At 43.3% G+C, this 19,942-nt stretch overlaps 1 protein-coding gene across 6 annotated transcripts in view; it reads right to left on the bottom strand.

The window, feature by feature from the left end:
- Positions 1 to 18,295, bottom strand: part of tcf7 (transcription factor 7) — a 73,113-nt gene extending 54,818 nt beyond the window's left edge. For 2 of the 6 annotated variants that reach the window (XM_041951985.1, XM_041951988.1), the window contains exons 1-3: positions 17,851 to 18,291; positions 17,406 to 17,475; positions 15,879 to 15,985 (exon numbers count right to left, since the gene is read on the bottom strand). In XM_041951985.1, the coding sequence (XP_041807919.1) occupies positions 15,879 to 15,985; positions 17,406 to 17,475; positions 17,851 to 18,033 (360 nt within the window). In that variant the 5' untranslated portion in view covers positions 18,034 to 18,291. Of the gene's footprint in view, positions 1 to 15,878; positions 15,986 to 17,405; positions 17,476 to 17,850 lie in introns of all 6 variants that reach the window. The other 4 variants (XM_041951987.1, XM_041951984.1, XM_041951986.1 and 1 more) reach the window with 4 other exon arrangements.
- Between the last annotated feature and the right edge of the window lie 1,647 nt (positions 18,296 to 19,942).

The following is a 19,942-nucleotide window of genomic DNA, read 5'->3' as shown; positions in this document are numbered from 1 at the left end:
CTTGCTGGGACGACAGGGCGTCCTGAGAGCTGTGCACAGTTAGCTTGGGGCTAAACTAGCTCGTGATGGGCTGGCAAGGTCTCATTTTCAGTCCCGACAACAAGATGCGACGTGGAGCTGTGTCGAGTAACGTAGAGTAAATACTCTGCTGATCACTAAACTACAGTGTCCATTTTATCTTTTATCTAAATGTTTCTTTATTTTCTAAAAAAAAAAGGTGATGATCCCTGCCATAGACACAGTTCTTCCAAAATCAATTCGCCTCAAAATCAACAGCAACATTACATATGAGCACAAGTTGAATTAAAAAAAGATCAATTAATAACATCAGGTCAACAAAAAGAATTAAACATGCCTTCTTGTCTCTGCCTGATGGGGTCTTGTTTTTAAACTATGCACTGTGTGTGTGTGTGTGTGTGTGTGTCAGTGTGCATGAAGAAGAGGAAGAAGGAGGAGGTGAAGACGCACAGTACAACTTGTATACGACTGACGTGTGCACGCCCTGTAGTGTGTCGAGTGTCAAGCGTGCTTCTCTGTGCAGTTACGTGTGTGTGATTTCAGTATGTTGTGTATGGAACAGAATTAGTTGGTGTGTAGGACTTTTGCATGTATGTTTATGAGTCATGTGTGTATATATGTGATGGTGGAGGCCGCTTCCTTTACTCTGCAGATGAGTATCATACGAGGGAGGATTAGACTGCTGCTCCTGTGTGTGTGTGTGTGTGTGTGTGTGATCACAGCCATGTGTGCTGGGCTGCTTCATGCGGCTGTGGAGGCTCCAGCTGGTCTGGGCAGAGCCACCGGCACGGGGTGGAGAGGGGCGGAGGAGGAGGACGGGATTTGAGCTTCGTTCAGTCGACTATTTTTACGAACACTATTTTAATAGAGTGCACATTAAAATGATGATAAAGGTCGGCTGAGGTTTGCAGGGCGAGATGAGCGGTGGGGGGGAGGAAAAGTCATCACAGGACGTTATACGTTGCTAACACCAACACAACAAAAGTGGACTCACACTGAAAGCCCATGATGCTGAAACAAAAAAAATTGTTTTTTTCTGTCTGTCTTTGAGTCGTCAGATCATTAACTAACAAGCCTGTCAGGTGAGACATGTGACCAATCGATCAGCAGCATCCGGAAGCACAGCATCCGACACATCGGGGCTTTACTTAATGTAAACCATCCGAAACATCGGGGCTTCACTTAATGTAAATCTAAAGCATCCTGGGAAATGTTCGCATCCCCTTCCTGTCGAGGAGACTGAAGACACCCAACAGCTAGCCAAGAAAAAGTCCCGCACATGTGAGGAATTATCATTGTTATGCTTAGGTGTTTGCAAGATTTAGACTATCGTGACGTGCTAAGTTGTGAGCTTTAGGAGACGTGGCAGGTGGATTTTGTTTTCTTCAGATTGAGCTGCTGGCGAACGAGCATTTTTCCTAAAATTTAGCAGATTTTCTTTGTCTTCTCTGACATTAAAACTGATCTCATTGGGTTTTTTTGATTTTGTTTTTGAATATGTCAACTTGGGCGTTGGTAAATTGTGATAACATTTGCTTTTTTTACTACTTTCTGACATTTAAGGGACCAAGTGATTAACATTTGCTGCATAATCAAAACACCCTCATGGCTGCTTCATTCATAGAGATCACAGGCTGTTTTTCACAGTTGTACTGTTGGGTTTCTAATAGGGATGTGTGCGATTAGTCGGCTAGTCTCGCGAGTTTAATGTTGCTACCATTGCTAGTCTGCACCAGAAATACTAGTCAGTTAAACTTATTATTATTCTATAAATGTACACATTTAAATTACAGGATAATGTGTTTGTAATGCACAGCAGGGTTTCCATTATCAGGTAGGTACCATTCACCCCTTTACAGGGAAAACCTGTTGAAGTCCGACATATTTAATCTCTCCGGTCATAATGTCCGTTGAAAATAAATTCAAAAATATTCCGGCTCTACACGCTGTTTTTCCCGCCGCTTCTTTGATGTCCGCCCTCTCTCTCACTTCTCTCCCGATTCGGTGAATTAAGGGTTTATTTCAACCAAACCAGAGTTGGTGGTGATTGTTGGAACAAGCAAGCAAGAAGGTTTTGGTGAGTTTTATTTTGTTTCTGTTGACTTTGAATGAAGTGTGTTTTACGATGATAAAATTACTGTTTCTGTAAATGGAGTCTGGTGGCTTTGGCGAGAGCGATATAGCGGCTGTTTCTGGTTAAACATAAAGGATCTTAGTCTTTAACAAAGAGGGATAATTTTCATAATGTTGTCAGACACTTAGAATAAACAATCTGAGCCTGTCAGTGGCAAAAACAAACACTTGCAGCGTACATATTTTGACGTTGCGCAAAGGCCAAGAGGAATCGCACCGCAGTCCGTTTTGTGGCTGTCGGCTGCAGGGCTCTCGCTCAATACTGGAAAAACTTGTTGTCTCCATTAGTCACACAAAGACATGAGAAAACAGGGTCCGTAATCACATAATATTTGAATGAAATTACTCCCATTAGCCAAGGACAGTGAAATCTTGCAGGGCATGGGCACCCGCACCGAAACCCTGATGCATGGCGCACAGTGGCGCTCATTTCAGCCGCATTTCAATCGCAATTTGGTTATTAAAGAATGTGTTTAAAATGGCTCTTTTAATAGCCACAATATTTTTTGGGACAACCTTATAGATTTATTTGCACTCAACTGTAGCTGTTTTCTTACTTTTAGACGGGTCGACTAGTCTAAGTTTAAACTTCCATTCAATTGTTGTGGAAATTAGTCTTTAGGAACATCAATAGTTTTTGCTGTTGTGCGTAAATGGTCCTTGCACTGAAGGACTCAATTCAAGCAACAGTAGAAATGTTTTCTTTCCCAGATATTAAGAGAGAGACTGAGGCAGAAAACAGGTTAGAAAGTCACAGTGCCCTCTCAACCCTCCTAACGAGGGAAATAAGGAAATTAAGTCACTAAGTGTAAGTGAAGTCAGAAGATGAAAAGCAACCACCAAATGAACAACATATGCAGACATGCACATACAGTAATCAAAGTACCATCCTATATCGGCTCCGCACTCAAAACACACACGACCAGATGTGAAGTTAGTTACACGCACTCTAAGAACACACACACACACACACACACACACACACACACACACACAGCCATCTCTCAGTAGGAGAGTGTAAACAGGCTGTAAATTTCCTTACATGGACAGATGAAAGAGGCAGAGCACATGGCCAATTGTCGTGTAGGTTCACATATGGCCGTCACACTGACTGTGTTTGCAAACAGCAGAAGCGCCAGCATGCAGGCAAACACGGCATGCGCGGCTGAGACTTCGAAAATGTTAAAGACGACGCGAGCGGCGGTAACATACTGACGCCTTGTATGTACTGTCTGTGTGCACGTTGGGTAATGAGACACGTTTGCTTTTCTTGAATATATTCGGCTTCTCTGCTCTCTCAAAGTTTTAACTTGACTTCCTCCTGCACAGCTTTGCATAATGCAAGTCATACTTGTTTGCTGCGTGTACAAGCAGAGATGTGGCCCCATGACCCAAGTCACATTCTCAACTTTTCACCCCATATGAAGCTAAATACAACCTTTGTCTCCATGCTGATCCTGACCTGGACTGTTTATGCTAGATATTTATTATATAAAGTGTACATTTAAATTTCATTACACCTTTTTATGTCAAATCAGTTTAAATGATGTGATATTCTGCTCATGGAAAATGAGCCTGGTTACATAAATGTACCTGAGATTTATTCCTGTAATTCTCTTTGAAAAAAAAAAAATCTGGTGTCATACATGATTTGGTTTCCTTTTATTGGAAAGTACAGGGTGATTGGGTGTGTGTGTGTGTGTATGTGTGTTTCTATATGCGGAGTGTGAACCTCTACTAATCTAGAAAGGTGCTTTATGAAACCGTACAACAGGCTGATTATTGACAGTAATAAAGAGGAAATGAAACAAGACTTTAATTCCCATAGGCCATGTGATTTCTTTAAAAAAAAAACTTCACTCTCACTCTAACAGAAACCCACAAGGTGTGATCATCTCAATATCACTCAACACAAAAACAAGTGGAAACCTGTCAGGAATCAATGCTTCAAAGAGGAGAAATCCAGATTTCTAATGACGGGAGTTCCACTTCAGAATGATTCAACAGAAATTATTTTACTTGCTGTGTGTCAAAGAGGACGCATGCATCTCCACCTCACAGGCCATTTAACCTGCACCTCTGCATGGATACAGGTGGGCTCACGGGTGGATGGGTCGACCGGGTGCTTTGAAACTCCCTCTGAGCGGGGACGCCGGAGGGAGGAGGGGTTCGGCTTGTTTGCAGGTTGTGTGTGCGGCCCACTAACCCACAAACTGTGCGTGCATAAGGCGTTTTTTTTTTTCCCTCAGATGGCCAGCGAAACAAACAAGGCACTCGCTCACTCTGCGAAGCTGCTGAACGGCCAAACAGGAAGACGATGACGGAGCACACGCTGGGCGGCTCATAATAACCTGCTGCTGCTGCGTGGATATTGATTAGATCTAATCGATTCTGTGTCAGATTCTCGTCATACTGAGTGACAGTAGAATGACAATAGAAACCACAATGTGTCAAAAGCAACAACTTCAGGACATAAACATTTATTATGACTGATTAAGCATTTTTTTTAGATAAAAGTTAATAAAGAGAAATGTATCTGTTGTCTATGTTGTGGACAGACAGAAACTACAGCACTCTAATAGCTTGTATTTAACTTGAAAATACCTGATTTAGATCTCTGTTACATGAAAAAGTTGCTGTTGTATTTAATTTAACAGATATTATCAGCTGTTAAGTCCAGGTCAGTGCTCACTGTGTTAAACTCGTGTCAGTGTACGCTGGACATGTTACTGCTAGTTCATTGCAGACCTTATTATCTGCGGACATAAAAATTGTTGACTTTCAATACGATCCTGCAGGAACAGCTTTGTCATGTTAGATCAACTTTTCTGCATGGGATAATTTTGGTGCTGGGATTAAATTTTGCTGCATCACTACTGCCTGTTGTGCATTTAAACCACAGATTTTCAACAAGCTCCTTTTGTAAACACGTCATCGAGCACAGAAACTGGTTTGGAGTCTAAACACCGCGATCAGGTATTGAGAAAGAATTGAAGATTGATTTAACGGAGCTACGCATTGTGCAGACAGCGTTTGCACCATTTGTGCGGTACGAAGGAGTAGATTTGTGTGAGTATTCTCATATCTACTGGTGTGTGACAGAGACAATGCTGTCATTGATTAACTACATGCTGAGAACTCCCATCTCGGAGGCCTGGACCGCTCTGTAAACAGCGACACAGGAGAAACCGCATGGTTTCACTCCACAGGCCAATGACTCACCTGGGTGCAACATCCCGCAACTGTCTCTCTCTCTCTCTCACACACACACACACACACATACACACACACACACACACACTTCTCATGAAGACCTCACAGACAAACATTGGAGCCCAAACAAAGAGTTGCTTCTCGAAACTCTCCCTCTGTCTCAGTTTGTCTCTTATGAAAGTTTCAGTAAGCCACCATCTTTCCTCTTAAATGAAACGGTGCAGGACGCTTCTTTTTCCAATTATCTCCTGTTGTAAAGCAGCAAATCTCCATGTTTGAGGAGCTGGAACGAGAAAATGTGCAGCAATTTTCCTTGATTAATGACTTTGAATGAACGTCAAAACCAAAATCATGCTGCACGCTCCATCACACCTGGTCAGAGAGGATCCAGCGTGCTGCATTACTACTTTACAACAGCAGACCACTTCACACATGGAAATGGAACATGGTCACGAACATGGAGCTCAAGCTCTCAGAATTTATTTGATGAAGAGTGAAAGGTGGGTGGAAAAAAAAAGACATCCTGCAACATGTTTGACCTCTAGCATCCTCTTGGTGACAGGATGCGTGGGAGGAATTATGGGAAATGTGGTCTCAATCTTGAGAAGCATTAGCACTAACGACACCACAGCAGGTTACCAACTGTCTCAGCCTCTTCTCATCTTTTTTTGAATGCCGACTGCAGCACAATATCACAGTTAATCCAACTAGTGCAGTGCCTGTTCAGATAGATCGGCCTAAAATGATGCTGTTTGCAGCCTTTTCAATACTATCAACACTTAAGTGACTGAATCCAGGCCAAAGACACACACGAAAAATGAAATGTAAAATCTGTTTATGTATTAAAAATAGCAAAATCTGCAGTAAAAAATGTATTACAGACATTATCAGCATTTGCAGGAGATGCTGAAAGAAAACGAACAAATAAAAGCTCGAACACTACTATTAATGAAATTCATGAATTCAGGCTGCAGGCCTAAAATAAAGTGCTTAATTTTAGAAAAAATGAACTAAAAAGTGTAACCTGACATTCCCTTTTTCTTCTTTTTGTTACATGGATAGTTCATCTTTTTTGAGGTGGGGCAGTATGAGATACTTAGCCAGTCCGTAGCCAGTGTTTTACCTACAGTAGATTAGTGGTTGGTACGCCCCCAATTTGGAGAAGCGAACAGGAGTACCGGCACGGAAGCTAACCAATGTACTGCTGTTGACAGGGGCAGCGGCAAGACCACCGCCGAAAGCCACCTAAAAAAAGCCAACCTAAAGAAGTTAATATCAGTTTAAGTGTACGCTGTGTTTAGAATATTTTCATCACTTTGCATTGACGTCGGACAGGTATTTCCGATGGGGAACTGAAGCCATTATAGCCGTCAATGCTCTCTTCAAAGACACCAGACTCCTTTGTCAAAAACAGTAATTCTACCTTGCAGAACAGGGGAGTTGCTGGTCTACCGCTTCCTCAATTGTTTGTGTTATTGTGCGACTTCTGTGTTGTTAAGTGTTAGTTCAGATTCAAAGTCACACAATAACACAAACTAACTAACCTAAAAGGTAGTGGTAGACCATTAACTCTCATGTTCTGTGAAGTAAAATGATTGGTTTTGTCAAAGGAGTCTGGTGCCTTTGAAGAGGGCGATATAACGGCTTCAGTCTGAAGGCAAGGCGAAGCGACGAAAATATTCTAAACCTAGCGCGCGCTTAAAATGATATCGCTTATCAGAATGCACAGATGTGATTGGCTGAGTAGCATCACATGAGATGATTTACACAGCGTGCAATTGGTCTGTGAGTTTCTTGGGCTGCTAACCAGTGCCATAAAGGCTATTGATGGCTTTTAAAACATAAATGAAATATAATAAATCTCAATAACTTATTAGTTACAGACCATCCAAACTACCTCACTGCGCTTCCTATCCTCAGCAATACACCCGCCGAGTGTGAAGCCATGGGATGAAGGGAAGAAATACATGTTACAGAGAGACAGACAGACAGACAGACAGACAGACAGAGATTCCTTCCTTTATAGTCAGATGAAAAAAAATGAGTGAATAATATCAATCTAATAAAGCAACACTTCCTTCACCAACACCTGTCTTTTACTGCTCTACAGTTTCCCCCCGTCCCACCTTCCCTCTGCGCCGGAAAGAAATAAGTGGATGAATAATTACAGGTATAAACACCTCGGGGCCATCTGAAGGGGTTTTTTTCCCCTCTTCTTCTGATATTCTTTTAAACATTTCCGCCTCTCGAAATAGTCTTCTGAACAGTTTCTCTTTAGGTGCCTTCACAGCCCGCTACTTCAAAGCCGTCGGAGCGATGAGGACGCTCTTATGGTCATTTGTATTTTAATCTTCTCCCCTCCCTCTGCCCCCTCCCTCTATAACGCTCTCTTTACCTCTCCAGCCGCCCCCCTTCAAACTCTCTCCATACAGTCTGTTTTCATCCACATCTATTTTGATCTCTTGCTCATATTTCCTGTCCCTCTTCAAAGCAGCGGGGGCCTCGGCCTACCTGAGACTGACTGAACGTGCCAACCTGCGACACACTCAGATATTTACTTATTTAGTAATTAAAAACATTTCTGTCATGTCCCTCCCTGCAGGAGAAAACCCTGGTTTAGGATTTCTCCCCTAGAGATACAATTTAATCACTTTTCAAGTCTTATTTTATTGACACACACACGGTTAAATGCAGAGATCAGAGGCTTCATTGGTTTTTCACTCCTGATTAAAGCTAAAACTATTTCTCCATTAATTGATTGTGAAGCTAGCTACTGTTATGGTTTTAGTCATTTTTCAGGCAAAAAAAGAGGAAAAACAGCTTCTCAAATGTGAATATTTGCATCTTTTCTTTGTTTTATAAATTAAGTGAACTGAATTATCTTTAGGTTTTGCACTGCTGGCCACCCTGCACATCCACATCTCCCCTATATTTTATATTTTACAGACCAAACAAATGCTCAATTAACCCAGAAAGTTATTTACAGATGAATAATGGAAGATATTCCGAGCTGCAGCCCGACTCCTGATCTCGTCAGGTCAGTAAACCACTGAACCTTCAATCCTTCAACAGATAAATAGACTTTATCTCGCTCAAATTAACCAGCACTGATAAGCATAATGACGCTGCGCTCTCAGCTTTGTACATAACTGTGTTTTGTCTTACTCCTGCAGGGCACTTTCAAAGTTTAAACGCTTACTGGGCTCTAATATTTCGTTGTTAATATAATAAATCCTGAAAATGAGATCAGAATATCAAACATTATGTGTGCTGTGAGTGAGGAAACTTCTCCGGCGCTCTCATGAGCTCCACACAAGGAAAAAAGGGATTTTTGCATGTTTTGGCTGAGAGCAGTGACAGAGATTTGCTGTCCTGTCATCAGCCTCATTTCACTCAATAATCTTAGACTTTCTACAACCATAATCTTGCACTTACATACAGCCCAACAATAGCAAGTTAAGACTCTGCCAGCTCCTCTATCCCATAGCGCTCTTATACGTCGGAAACATTAGGAGCTTTTTAAAAGACTGCTTTTACTTGGGCCACATGGATGAAACTAAAGATATTATTTTAAACTTGTTAAGTCTGGAACTACATATTTAAAACAAACAACCCTTAAGAAGGCATTTGGAGATGCAAGATTTCATCCAACCCTGGCTTTTGCTGCCTTCTAGTGAAAGCTGCTTTTCTTTTAGGCCTCTTAAATCTGAGTGGCGGGGTCCTTATCGTAGCCAGTCAGAAGCAGGGAGGCCCCAGCGCCGCTCATCCCAGCCCCTGGGTCTGTATGGAGGGGGGGGGATTAGGGAGGCCTCAGCCTGTGTTGCTGCCATTGTTTACCGAGGGACTAGGGGCTGGCTGAACAACCCCCCTGTCAACACGGCAGTACAATGGGAAACAAGGAAGTGGCAAGATCCTAGAGACATGCACACACACATGCCGTTCCCTTGATCTTGGAGGATCGACTTTGTATTATTTGGGAGACACAAGGAGGAAGAGGGGGGACGGGGAGGGGAGCTTGTTAGCAACAGCAGCTGATTTCTGAATGGATACGAGGAAGAGGAAGAGGAGGAGGCATATGAAAAAGTTTATGGGCTACAGCCATGAAACTTAACATCCCCTCAAATAATAATAAAAAAAAGCAAAAGCAAACAAGCTGTCAGTTGAAGTGGGTAAATACAATTAAACTGCTATTTCCTTTCATGATTTGGAAATTCTGGTTTGGTTCAGAGAAAGCCATGAAGGGGCATTTTGAAAGCTGAGATACTTCAAAAAATTTCAAAAACACGCTGCAGCTGAGCCTTTATAGTCTTAGAAATGACGAAGATTTACCCCTACCCTTCCCAAACATGTAAACTGCCTCTCAGCACTCTTCCTGTCAATTTTCAATTTTAGTCTGAGAAACGAAATGTCAAATGCAGGAAATTCCCCCAAACGAGACAATGACACTGCACACTGAGCTGTTCAACACCGGCTTGTAAATTCCAGTGACTGCATTTACATACGGCCAAACGGCTTAAAACAAACACTTTGCTGCCACCCCAAACTAACTGCTTCATACAGTAAGAGCTTCACCGTCCAGGTACAGTGAGCGGGAAAGCGTTTCAGAGCGGCGTGTTGTCTTCGGGGCTTGTTGACGTCTTCGTGTGACCACAGCTTCCACATCAGAGGGAGTTTCACAGCCTCTCTGACAGTGAATAAAACTGCATGCCGCCGAATATCAGACGCTAGCTTTAACTGCTTCCCAGTTTTCAGAGAATGACCCGCAAACAGGGCGGGCTGACCGTCCCTCTGCCCGGCAACGAGGCGTCTTAACAATCAGCTGATCAGAGGCAAAATATGTGTGGACTGAAACATGTTAAAGCTGCTCTACATGCAAAATTCAATAAAAAAAAAATGTGTGCACTTTTCAAGCTAAACAATGGGAAGACAAGCTCATCTCAAAATAAAAAAAAACATCATCTGTAAACGTCATTGATTCAAATCTAGTCTCAATACTTCAAAAAAGTACAACTAACCATCAATCACTTCCTGTGAGTCACTGGTCGCCGCAGAAAATGTACAGCAATTGTTTGTTTGAGTGGACGCGCCACCCACGACCTTCAAGCCAAACACCAACCGATCTCACCTTTCAGGCAGTGTGACTTTTTCTCCTGCTCTGTTTCTGCTCTCGCTGTTTTCTGATCTGCTCAGAGTCCACTCTGTACATGCTAATGTGGGGCGTCACATTAAAAGCCTTCCACCAGCGCAACACCGATGGCTTTTATTGTGAAGCAGCCGCAGGAAGCGCAGCTCAACTCCTTGAAACCAAGTGCCAACTCCTTGTAGACTTCACTGAGGTGTGGATTATTTTCTGCACGTTCTGTGGACCAATCAGTGAAGGATGGAACGTGAGAAGAGGCTGGTGATACAAAGAAGTGCAGGAGGTAATGTTTTATCAGGTTTACTCCAATCAAACACATCTGTGCCCCCTTTTAAATAACCAACACCTTCCACTAATATCAGAACTTTTAGGGGAAAACACAACTTAGTCATCTGTGTAAGTGCACAGATCTTTATGTAAAGGAATGGGCAAAAGGTCATGGTACTGTGATATTAATGCAAACAGACCACAACACAGCACTGACTGTGGGCATTGGCCTGTTCTTCATCCCTCCTTCATCGGCTCCTTTTCTCTATTCCTTCTTCTGTTTACTCATTGTCTGTCCACTTTCTATGAAAACTCCTTCACAAACCACAATCAAGCCCTGAGCAACAGCAGCTACAAACACCGTGATAACTGTGGATCAACACAGCAAAGCACATATTTGCTCAGCCGCACAGCAGCACTCCTGCGCTGGTGGAGGTTCAGCAAGCTGAAAAACGCCACCCCGCAACTCTAAAATTGACAGGGAGCCTTTGTCGCCAATGAGGAGGGCAGCAAAAAAAGATGGATACAGGTGGAAAAGGCAAACAGCGAAGGGAGAGAGATGGCTGGATGCTGAGGAGAGGAAGATGCTCCGTTCTTATTGACAGTCTCCCTTCTGCCGGGGTTTGACTCCTCGAGACGACAAAGACTCATGATCCCTTCAAAAACACTGTCTGCTGGTAATCCACAGCAGCACACACACACACACATACACACCCACTGGCTGCTAACACACACACACACACACCATACAGCAAACATTAGTGCATAAAACACACCATGAACCCTGGATACAAACACAAGCTAGTGGCAAAAAACTTTAAGGAGAAAACATGCAGATGAAGACACACACACAAACGCACGCACGCACACGCACACACACACGCACACGCACACGCACACGCACACGCACACACACACACACACACACACACACACACAGAAATCATGCCAAAACCATAGATACATATAAATTACTGAGTGTAATGAACTTAAACAGCAAACACACTCGCACACAAAGTCTCACACACTCCGGATGAAGCTTTATCCAAAGACAACAAGCTGAGGGAGTTTAGTCATATCTCTGGATCCCACAAATCTCCCTCTTTGGCCATTTCCTCTGAAAGGACAGCTGATATCTACATTAATAGAACAACAGCGAGCCGTCCCATGAAACGCTGTAATAGGAGCATTATCGCTGAATGGGATAAGGAGGGAGGAGAGCTTGCAGCAGCCTCTCCGCTGCTCAGCCTCCACTTCTCAACAGAGATTAGAAGCTTTTCTACATGAGACGTTAACATTAATACCAGAATAATAAAGGGTGAGATTTATCCGCCTGTTTTTGTGCATTTCAGACAATCTGCTTCGGGTGAACGTGCAAAATAATACGTTAATCTTTTCAGAACAACAACAGAAACAGGACTTTTCTTATTCTTTTTATTCCCGTTGTATGAGATGCAATGTGAGCCCCGATGGTCCAGATCAGACTGAGGAAAACAGGTTCTGATTCAAACCTTCATTCAGGGATAACGAGATATTAACAATTAATAAGAAAATAGAGAAAAAATCTGAAAAAAGCTCAGAATTATTAGATTAGCCTTGCACAGCGAGAGATAAACCCCCGCGGCGTACCCAGGGGAGGGGATGGAAAGACAAATATTACAATTAATATCTGACTTAGTCATTCAGCTGATGCTCTCACAATGAGTTTAACTGTTTAAAGCAGTTTACAGGAACACACAGAGGTTTTGAGAAGTTGCCCTTGTTGGTGTTAAAATGGTAAACACTCCCACTGACATCTGGAAGATTACCGTCACCACCTCTCAACAAACTGGCAGCAGAAAAAAAAAAAAATCACAATTTTGGACTTTTCTTGTATAAAAATAGCAGAATTATGGCTGCAGCGAACGGTTGTCTTCAATATGGATTCATCATACAGACCGTCCTCTAGAGGAAGCGTTCGGCCTATAAAACATCACAAACTATCCCTCAAAATGTCTCAGAGCACAAGGTCTTCAAATGAGTCCAAGCAAGTCCAGATCTCAAAGATGTTCCACTTCCAATGATACAGAACAGAGAAAAACAGCTGGAACCAGACATATGTACTAAACTGGTCAAACTCAGTCTACATCTAATTGTTTTTTTTACAATTTATCAACCTTTAAAGCATATATTGAAAGTCGTTAATTCCTTTTTTATTATTGCTAAAAACATCAGCCTGAAGCACAGGAGCAAATCTGGCAGGGACAGGTGAATATGAGAGGTTTGGTCTCATCACAGGACGGGTAAGTTGACCAAGAAGACCACCTAAAACTGACAACTGGTGCCTTTTCCGTCGCTGTTCCATAGATTATCTTTGAGTTTTGTGCTGCTTGTCAGACTAAAAATTAAAGAAATCAGCAGGCGTCGTTATTGTCTGACACTTTACGAACTTAATGATTACTCAAAAAATATCATGGACGACCTCCTTGACTTCTAGGAGTAATGAGGGAAACTTTAAAGACAGACAGGCAGGCAGCAGTTATGGACACAGGCAGAGATAGAGAGAAAGAACATGCGTTGCCTTGTCCCACATTAACACCAACACTGGGAAAACACCAAACACAAGCCGGTTTTTCTGTCACTCTCCCAGACCTATAGTTTCCGATCCATCTCTTCCATCCGTAATCATCTGCCCCACCCACCCCCCCCCCCTCGAAAGCTCTAAACCACTATTCTCAGCCCTTTCAAGTGCCAGGTAGACGGGGCCTGATGCGCCGCTACCGCCTCACAACCAGCGGGCTAATTACAAGGGAAGCAGCAACAAGTGAGCATTGTGTGGAGTCTCGAAGACACACGGGGAAAGAAAGTGCTCTTTATCTTGCCCCCGGCATCCCACCCTCAACAAAAACAATCTCCGAGAGGCTCTGCGGTCGGCACGCCAGGCCTGGAGAGAGCGGGGAGGGAGTGGAGGTGAAAGACGTGGAGACGCATTGATGAGCCCCGCATGCCATCACGCTTGCGCGCCGTGTTTGTCGAGCTCGACGCCGGATGTGCCGCGTTGCGCGGCGAGGAGAATAAAGACGTTTAAGGAAATAAGGGCACGTTCTGTCGTCGCAGCCGTGCTCTGAACAGCAGGCTGGAGGAGAACGTGATTTCCTGGGAGACGCGCTCTCACATGGAAAAGCAAACAAGTGGAGCTACTTATTGTGTAGGATTTTCCTGCCAAGAAAAAACATTGCGCTTGAAAACAGAGGCTGCCTGATCTTTTTTTTTTTTAATTTTAAGATAAGATCAACTTAATTAATCACCAACTGGAGAAATCTGGTAAAGATTAAAAACAAACAAATACATTATTCAAATAAAAAAGCAAGTTATGGTCAAAGCGAGGGCATAAACGTTCATTCTGAGGCTCTATTTGACGACATTTTATCCAACTTTACTAGAGCTTGAAATTTTAAATGGTTAATTTTTAAAAAAATATGGCAGCCTGAGGTTTTAGAGGAATTACTTCCCATCTTATTTTTTTCTTGACACTTTAACGACCCGTTTAAAATCTCCCATGACCAACCCCTGGGTCCCGCACTTCGAGGAGGACATTGGTGGTGAAACTCTCCGTCAAGGTGTCATTAGCAGATCGCATCTTCTGGCCACGAGGCAGATTTTGTGATACAGCGGGTTCCTGAGCCTGACATCAGATCAGCCTACAGTACATCTGATCTCACCAACAGGCACCTCTGCTGTTCAGCAACGTCTCGTTTGCTGGGAGCGGGGGGTTAATTCAGGCAACAGGATTACGCAGCACGTGAAAAATGAATTAGGCACAACCGCTCATGTTTGGTGCAATTAGTCAGCCTATGCATGGATATTGGTTCTTATGGGTGACTTGAAGGGATTTTATGATTAATTTTTTAGGGCTGTCTGGCTGGGTGAGCGATACTGCAGACTTGAAATCTTTCCACGAGCCTTTCTGGTGTTTGTTTTAGCGGTTTAACACCAAGATCAGCCATTAAGGCGGCAACAAACCTCTTGTCATTCACACAGGGTACAAACAGATGGAAAACGTCATGCGAAACGGCTCACGATGACGACACCAATCATATTTCAACTACAGCAAAGGCGTAAACAAAAACAAGCGCTTTCTCTGGTTTCCCCTCATGAGGCTGCGGCACCGAGCGTGTTTTAAATACCGCTTTATTGCATAAGGCAGTCGGGGAGGGAAACAGCACGGTTCAAAGCCAAATCACAACTCATCTAAAGTTTGTGACTGATTTGCAGGGCTGCGACTGTGACCTCACTGCCTCTTCTCAAACCGTCCTTCACCGTGTTAAACTACAGGCGAGATCGAGTGCCGTGCTGAAATAAATGAACAGTTTGCAATTTGAAAGGGCGAAGCGGGCATTTCTTCGGCTTAGCTGACTGAGGCGTTCGCCATGCAATCATAATAGATCTCAGTCACATAGAACTATATCAAAAGGAGCATGACTGAAAAAGAAATTTGACTTATCTACGAAGAAGCCATTAAAAATATGTGTATATGGAGATAAAAATGCTGTTTTTGTGGGAAGAAAAATGTTTTAAATGTAACAAATGAGGCCGCATTTTGCAGATCAGGGGAAAAAGGGAAAGAGAGCTCAGATTTTAAGGCTGATGTGGGTGGAAGTTTACTAATTTGCAAGACCAGATCCACACAAATTAAAGTACTAATTATGAGGAAAAAGCAGAGATACCAAGAAGAAATGTTTACTCTTTTATCCAAGAAGATCAGAAAAATGTCCACCAGTTTATTGTCCACACTGTCTCTGTTTGCTGCTATTAAATTCTGACAACTGAGGATCTATTTGCTGCAGCCAAAAGTTAAAAATACCAGCCAGCTCGCATCATGAGTGCACGTAACACTGGATATTATTAAAAAGCTCATCGCATTAAACACCTGCTGATGCACAAAACCATGTTTTCAGTGCTTGGAGTTGACACCAAAGAATACAAATAGTAGCTGAAGTGCAAGAACTTGCACTGGAGTCCAAAGTAGGATGCAAACAGGAGGAGATAAGGACCTCCTGCTGCCCTCAGCAAGAACCCAGCAGGAGACAAACAGCCAGCAGGAGAATTCAAACAGAGGCGCACTTACGGATGGAGACACCGAGCTGTTGGGGAGGTAGGGGTCAGGCAGCATCAGGAACGGATATCCCGGATACGCCGGCGTCTTGTACATGCCTCCATCTTGGTGCTTCGACACTGAGGTCAGACATGAAAAACAACAGTGGCTTAGAAACGTCTGAAACTGCATCAAAAATGCTTCAATGTGACTATTTGTTTGTGGAAGTGTTTCTTAACTCTCTAACCAAACTCTTCTGGTTTGCTCTCTGAGAGGATGGACATTTTAAATAAGCTTCTTTAATCAATATAATGTAAAAGTGGGCAAACACTGTACCCACTACTCACTCCCACAGGCCTCTGAACATTAAAAAAAAAAAACTCTGACATCCAAAATAAGCGTGCACACAAAGTAGGTCAACTATTTACAAGTGATCTAGTTACTACATGTTATATCCTCGTATGAGCACAGACTACAATACTTGAGACAAAAGCGTTACAACCGTCACCTAGCCTGGGAGGCGTGAACTCCTGTAGCCTATGTGCTAATTTATCTCTCACCACCCAGATCAAGCATCAGAGGCCTCTCTGCGGGTCAGCTATAGCTCGGTTATACCTGGCCTGCATGATGAAACACACACACCAAACTTTTCCACTGTTGCGACCTAAATCCCTTGTCATTCGTCGACCTTTTCCACGAGGTGCCAAAGCTTTTAGCATGGGTAACCAAGGTGACAGAGCAATGCAATCGGCCTCATTTGCGTGGGGTTTCACCTTTTCCAAATTTGAAAGCTCAAATCCACATTTAATGAAGATATGATGAAGAGAGGATTTTTTTTTCCTTTTAGAGAGGACTGAAATGAGTTGCACGACTGTGTGCAGCCTGCTGCAATCGAACCAGCCTGCACGTCCTCTAAATGCGCCTTCTTCTTTGGAGGGAAGGCGACGTTGCTCTGTTCTATTGGGTGGCAACCATGAAGAAGAAAAAAGCTAAACCTCTCAAGGAACCTGGCTGATTCCACTTTTGGCAAAGTCTTAGCAAAAGCTACACTGCAAAAAATGTCAACTGTAAATCTAAACTTTATAGACACATCAGCACAGGGCAGATCACAGTGGAAGCATGGAGAGAAATCTTAAAGATGTTTCATTCAAGCTGCACAAGAGTGGACTGATCTCATCCTCATGAATACATTTAAGGCCAAAAGCCCTCCAGAGTCCAGGCTGCACTCAGCAACTTGTTAAAATTGACATTCAAAGCAGGTTCTTTCTGCTTGGATCTCTCTCTCTCGAGGCGTGCTAATTTGAAACAGAAACAGAGGAAATCTCCCCACCAAGTTACTGATGTGAGAGATTAGCTGCAGATCTGAAGGCACCGCGGACATCTTTTGCAGTGTGCACCCGAAAACTTTGAAGTTTAACACTGCAACACGTGTCCCCGTGACCAAAATACTCTGACACACAGGAGGAGGGGGGGGCTGGTTTATCGCCTCTCAGCTGTTTTCTGTGATAGTAGCGGCTACTCGAACCGGATGAGAGCGGCTGTGCAAATGTTTCTCCTTACCGCCGTCCAGATGCTCCCGGTGTTTCTCGGCGAAGCTCCTCTGCTCGCCCTGCTGCGCCCGTCTGACCGCCTGGAAGAGACCGACAACAAACACGGGGTCAGACACTTCGGGGAGAAATTTTTTTGTAAAAAAAGTTCAGAAAAATGCCACACACCCCGAAGCAAACACGCAAAAGAGCGTGAGAGCAAGTTTACAGCGAGCGTTTCAGACTTTATGGTGCGTTTTTGGTGATACGGCATCCCTGTCCTGTAGTGAACCCCTGGCAGCCTGGGAATTTCACCGCCGTAACCCTGAAGGCATCACGCTGCGCTCTTTTCGCTCTCATTCAACGCTTGTCAGCAGCGTGTAAAATAAAACAAGCTTTCTCCCTCTCTCGCTCTCTCTCTCTCTCTCACACACACACACACACACACTCCTGTCTCACACACACTCCGTGCCACCTACCGCTGCGCTCGGACTTTGATTTATTTCCGACTCGTTCACCAGGGAGGACTTGAGGTCGGCCAGGTCCCGCTCCGTGAACGCGTTTTCTTGGATCTTCTCCTCCTGCTCGCCTTCGTCTTTGAACGCTATCATCTCATCATTCGCTCCCAGGTCGTCCCCGCCGCCGCTGCTGAGCTGAGGCATGTCTGCTTCCCCCCACCCCGCGATGTGTCAGACACTTTTAAATAATATAATAACCCAAGGAAGGGGGAAAAAGTATCAATGAGGAAAAGAATCACTGGACTTCTTGTCGTTAAATCTCCTCAGTCTGGGGCGCCTCCAAAGTACATAAACCCCCACCTCATGCAGAAAAAAAAGTTGAGATGCGGCCGGTCGGTCGGTAGAGGACTAATGTTTCCCTACAACAGCAAACAGCTCATTTGAGCCCAAGACGACGCGAGGAGTCCCGACATCAAAGGCGCCGCCGGATGATTGACAGGTCCGATGACTTGTTGGGGGGTTGTACGATTGTTTCGGCGGAGGGCTGAGCCTCTTAAAGAGACATCACCACCCCGAGCTGGGCTGAGCAGGCATTATTCATGACTTCCAGGGGCGTGCTCGCACCGTGCACGGTCCCACGGCTGCAGACCGGCTGCACCGAAGTCACACTCACGTTCTGCGAAGGGAAACAACGCAGACGTGCAGGAAAAACGTTAATCCTGGTAGTTTTGTTCAGTGTTGTGGTCAGGAATGCTGATTATAAGTATGCGTTCTGGTTTAAGGAAGCAAAATTATAATTAGTATTTTGCACTTTCTGCACTCTTTTACTCCTTATTTCCAGCAGTGGAACATTTGTACATTTACTCAAGTATTGTACTTAACTACACTATAAGATACTTGCACTTTACTTGAGTATTTTCATTTTATGCTGCCTTACTTGTCTGCTGCATTAATATAACAGGTATTATTCCTTAAAAAAATAAGGTTTTGTATATAATAGTATATGATGAACTTATAAAATAAATTAACAACACAGCACTATACACAACAGTTAGAATTAGCTCCACCTGGCCTAACTACATCAGTAAAAAGATACATACACATTAATGCATTGCTAATAATTTAAAAGTATAATATATAATACTTCACAGGGTCCATTTTTCTGCATTAAGTACTTTTGATGCTGTAAATTGAGTATTTTTACATTGTGGTATTGCTGTTTTTATTTAACTAAAATAACTTTGTAGTTCCACCATCGCTGATTTTTAAATAACTGCATCTAGATTTATTTTTTCATCCCCGTTTTGCTGCTGATTTTATTTCTTGTTTACAGTACTGAAATGCTAATCATTACCTCATTACTTTGGAGCTCAGCCATAATCCTAAAGCAAAGTTTGCACAGAATCTGTCCTTTTGTTTTTGTCACCAACAGGTTTAAAAATCAAATCATCTCCAGATGACAATGATCCACTGAAACTCGTTTCCTCATTCGAGCGTGGGGGAGAGTGTTTACTTCGCGTCACTTCATTCCTGCCCATGTTACTCCTTCTCCAAAGGTGGATTTCTTGCATGCTTCTCTGGACTTCAGTTCTGGTCACATGAGTGCACATTCACCAGGATTTAAATCTAAAGTATAACAAATCTACAGCATCACTTAGAGATGCATAATTAGTGATTAGAAAATTCCAAATAAATAATAAACTCCTTTTTATCAGCTGCAGTCCCATCAAATGCATCCTCGGTTTGCAAGGTCCAGCTGAGAGGGACTGGTTTTGCAGCTTGTTCTTGTCTAAACATTAATATGAAGAGCACACAAGATAGTGAGGTGATATGTGTCTGGTAACGATGCTTAATTTAAGTGTTTTCAGCCGCTGATGCAACTTTTTGGCTATATTAATGTACCACACACATGCACACACGCACACACACACACACACACACACACAACTTGACTTTGGTTTGTGTGTTTTTTGAGGGCTTCCTGACTGAGACAGTTGATCCTATCAGCTGCCTCCTGTACATGAAACCCTGCCCTTTCTTTCTCGTGATTGGCTCACAGTGTCTTGTCATGAGCGCTGCATTTAAAGGTTGACCTTTTCTCATTGGTGAACAT

The sequence above is a fragment of the Chelmon rostratus genome, chromosome 14 (genome assembly GCF_017976325.1).
Source record: "Chelmon rostratus isolate fCheRos1 chromosome 14, fCheRos1.pri, whole genome shotgun sequence".
Lineage (NCBI taxonomy): Eukaryota > Metazoa > Chordata > Actinopteri > Chaetodontiformes > Chaetodontidae > Chelmon > Chelmon rostratus.
The sequence above is the reverse complement of the archived record's forward strand: the minus strand, read 5'-3'. Positions and strand labels throughout refer to the sequence as shown.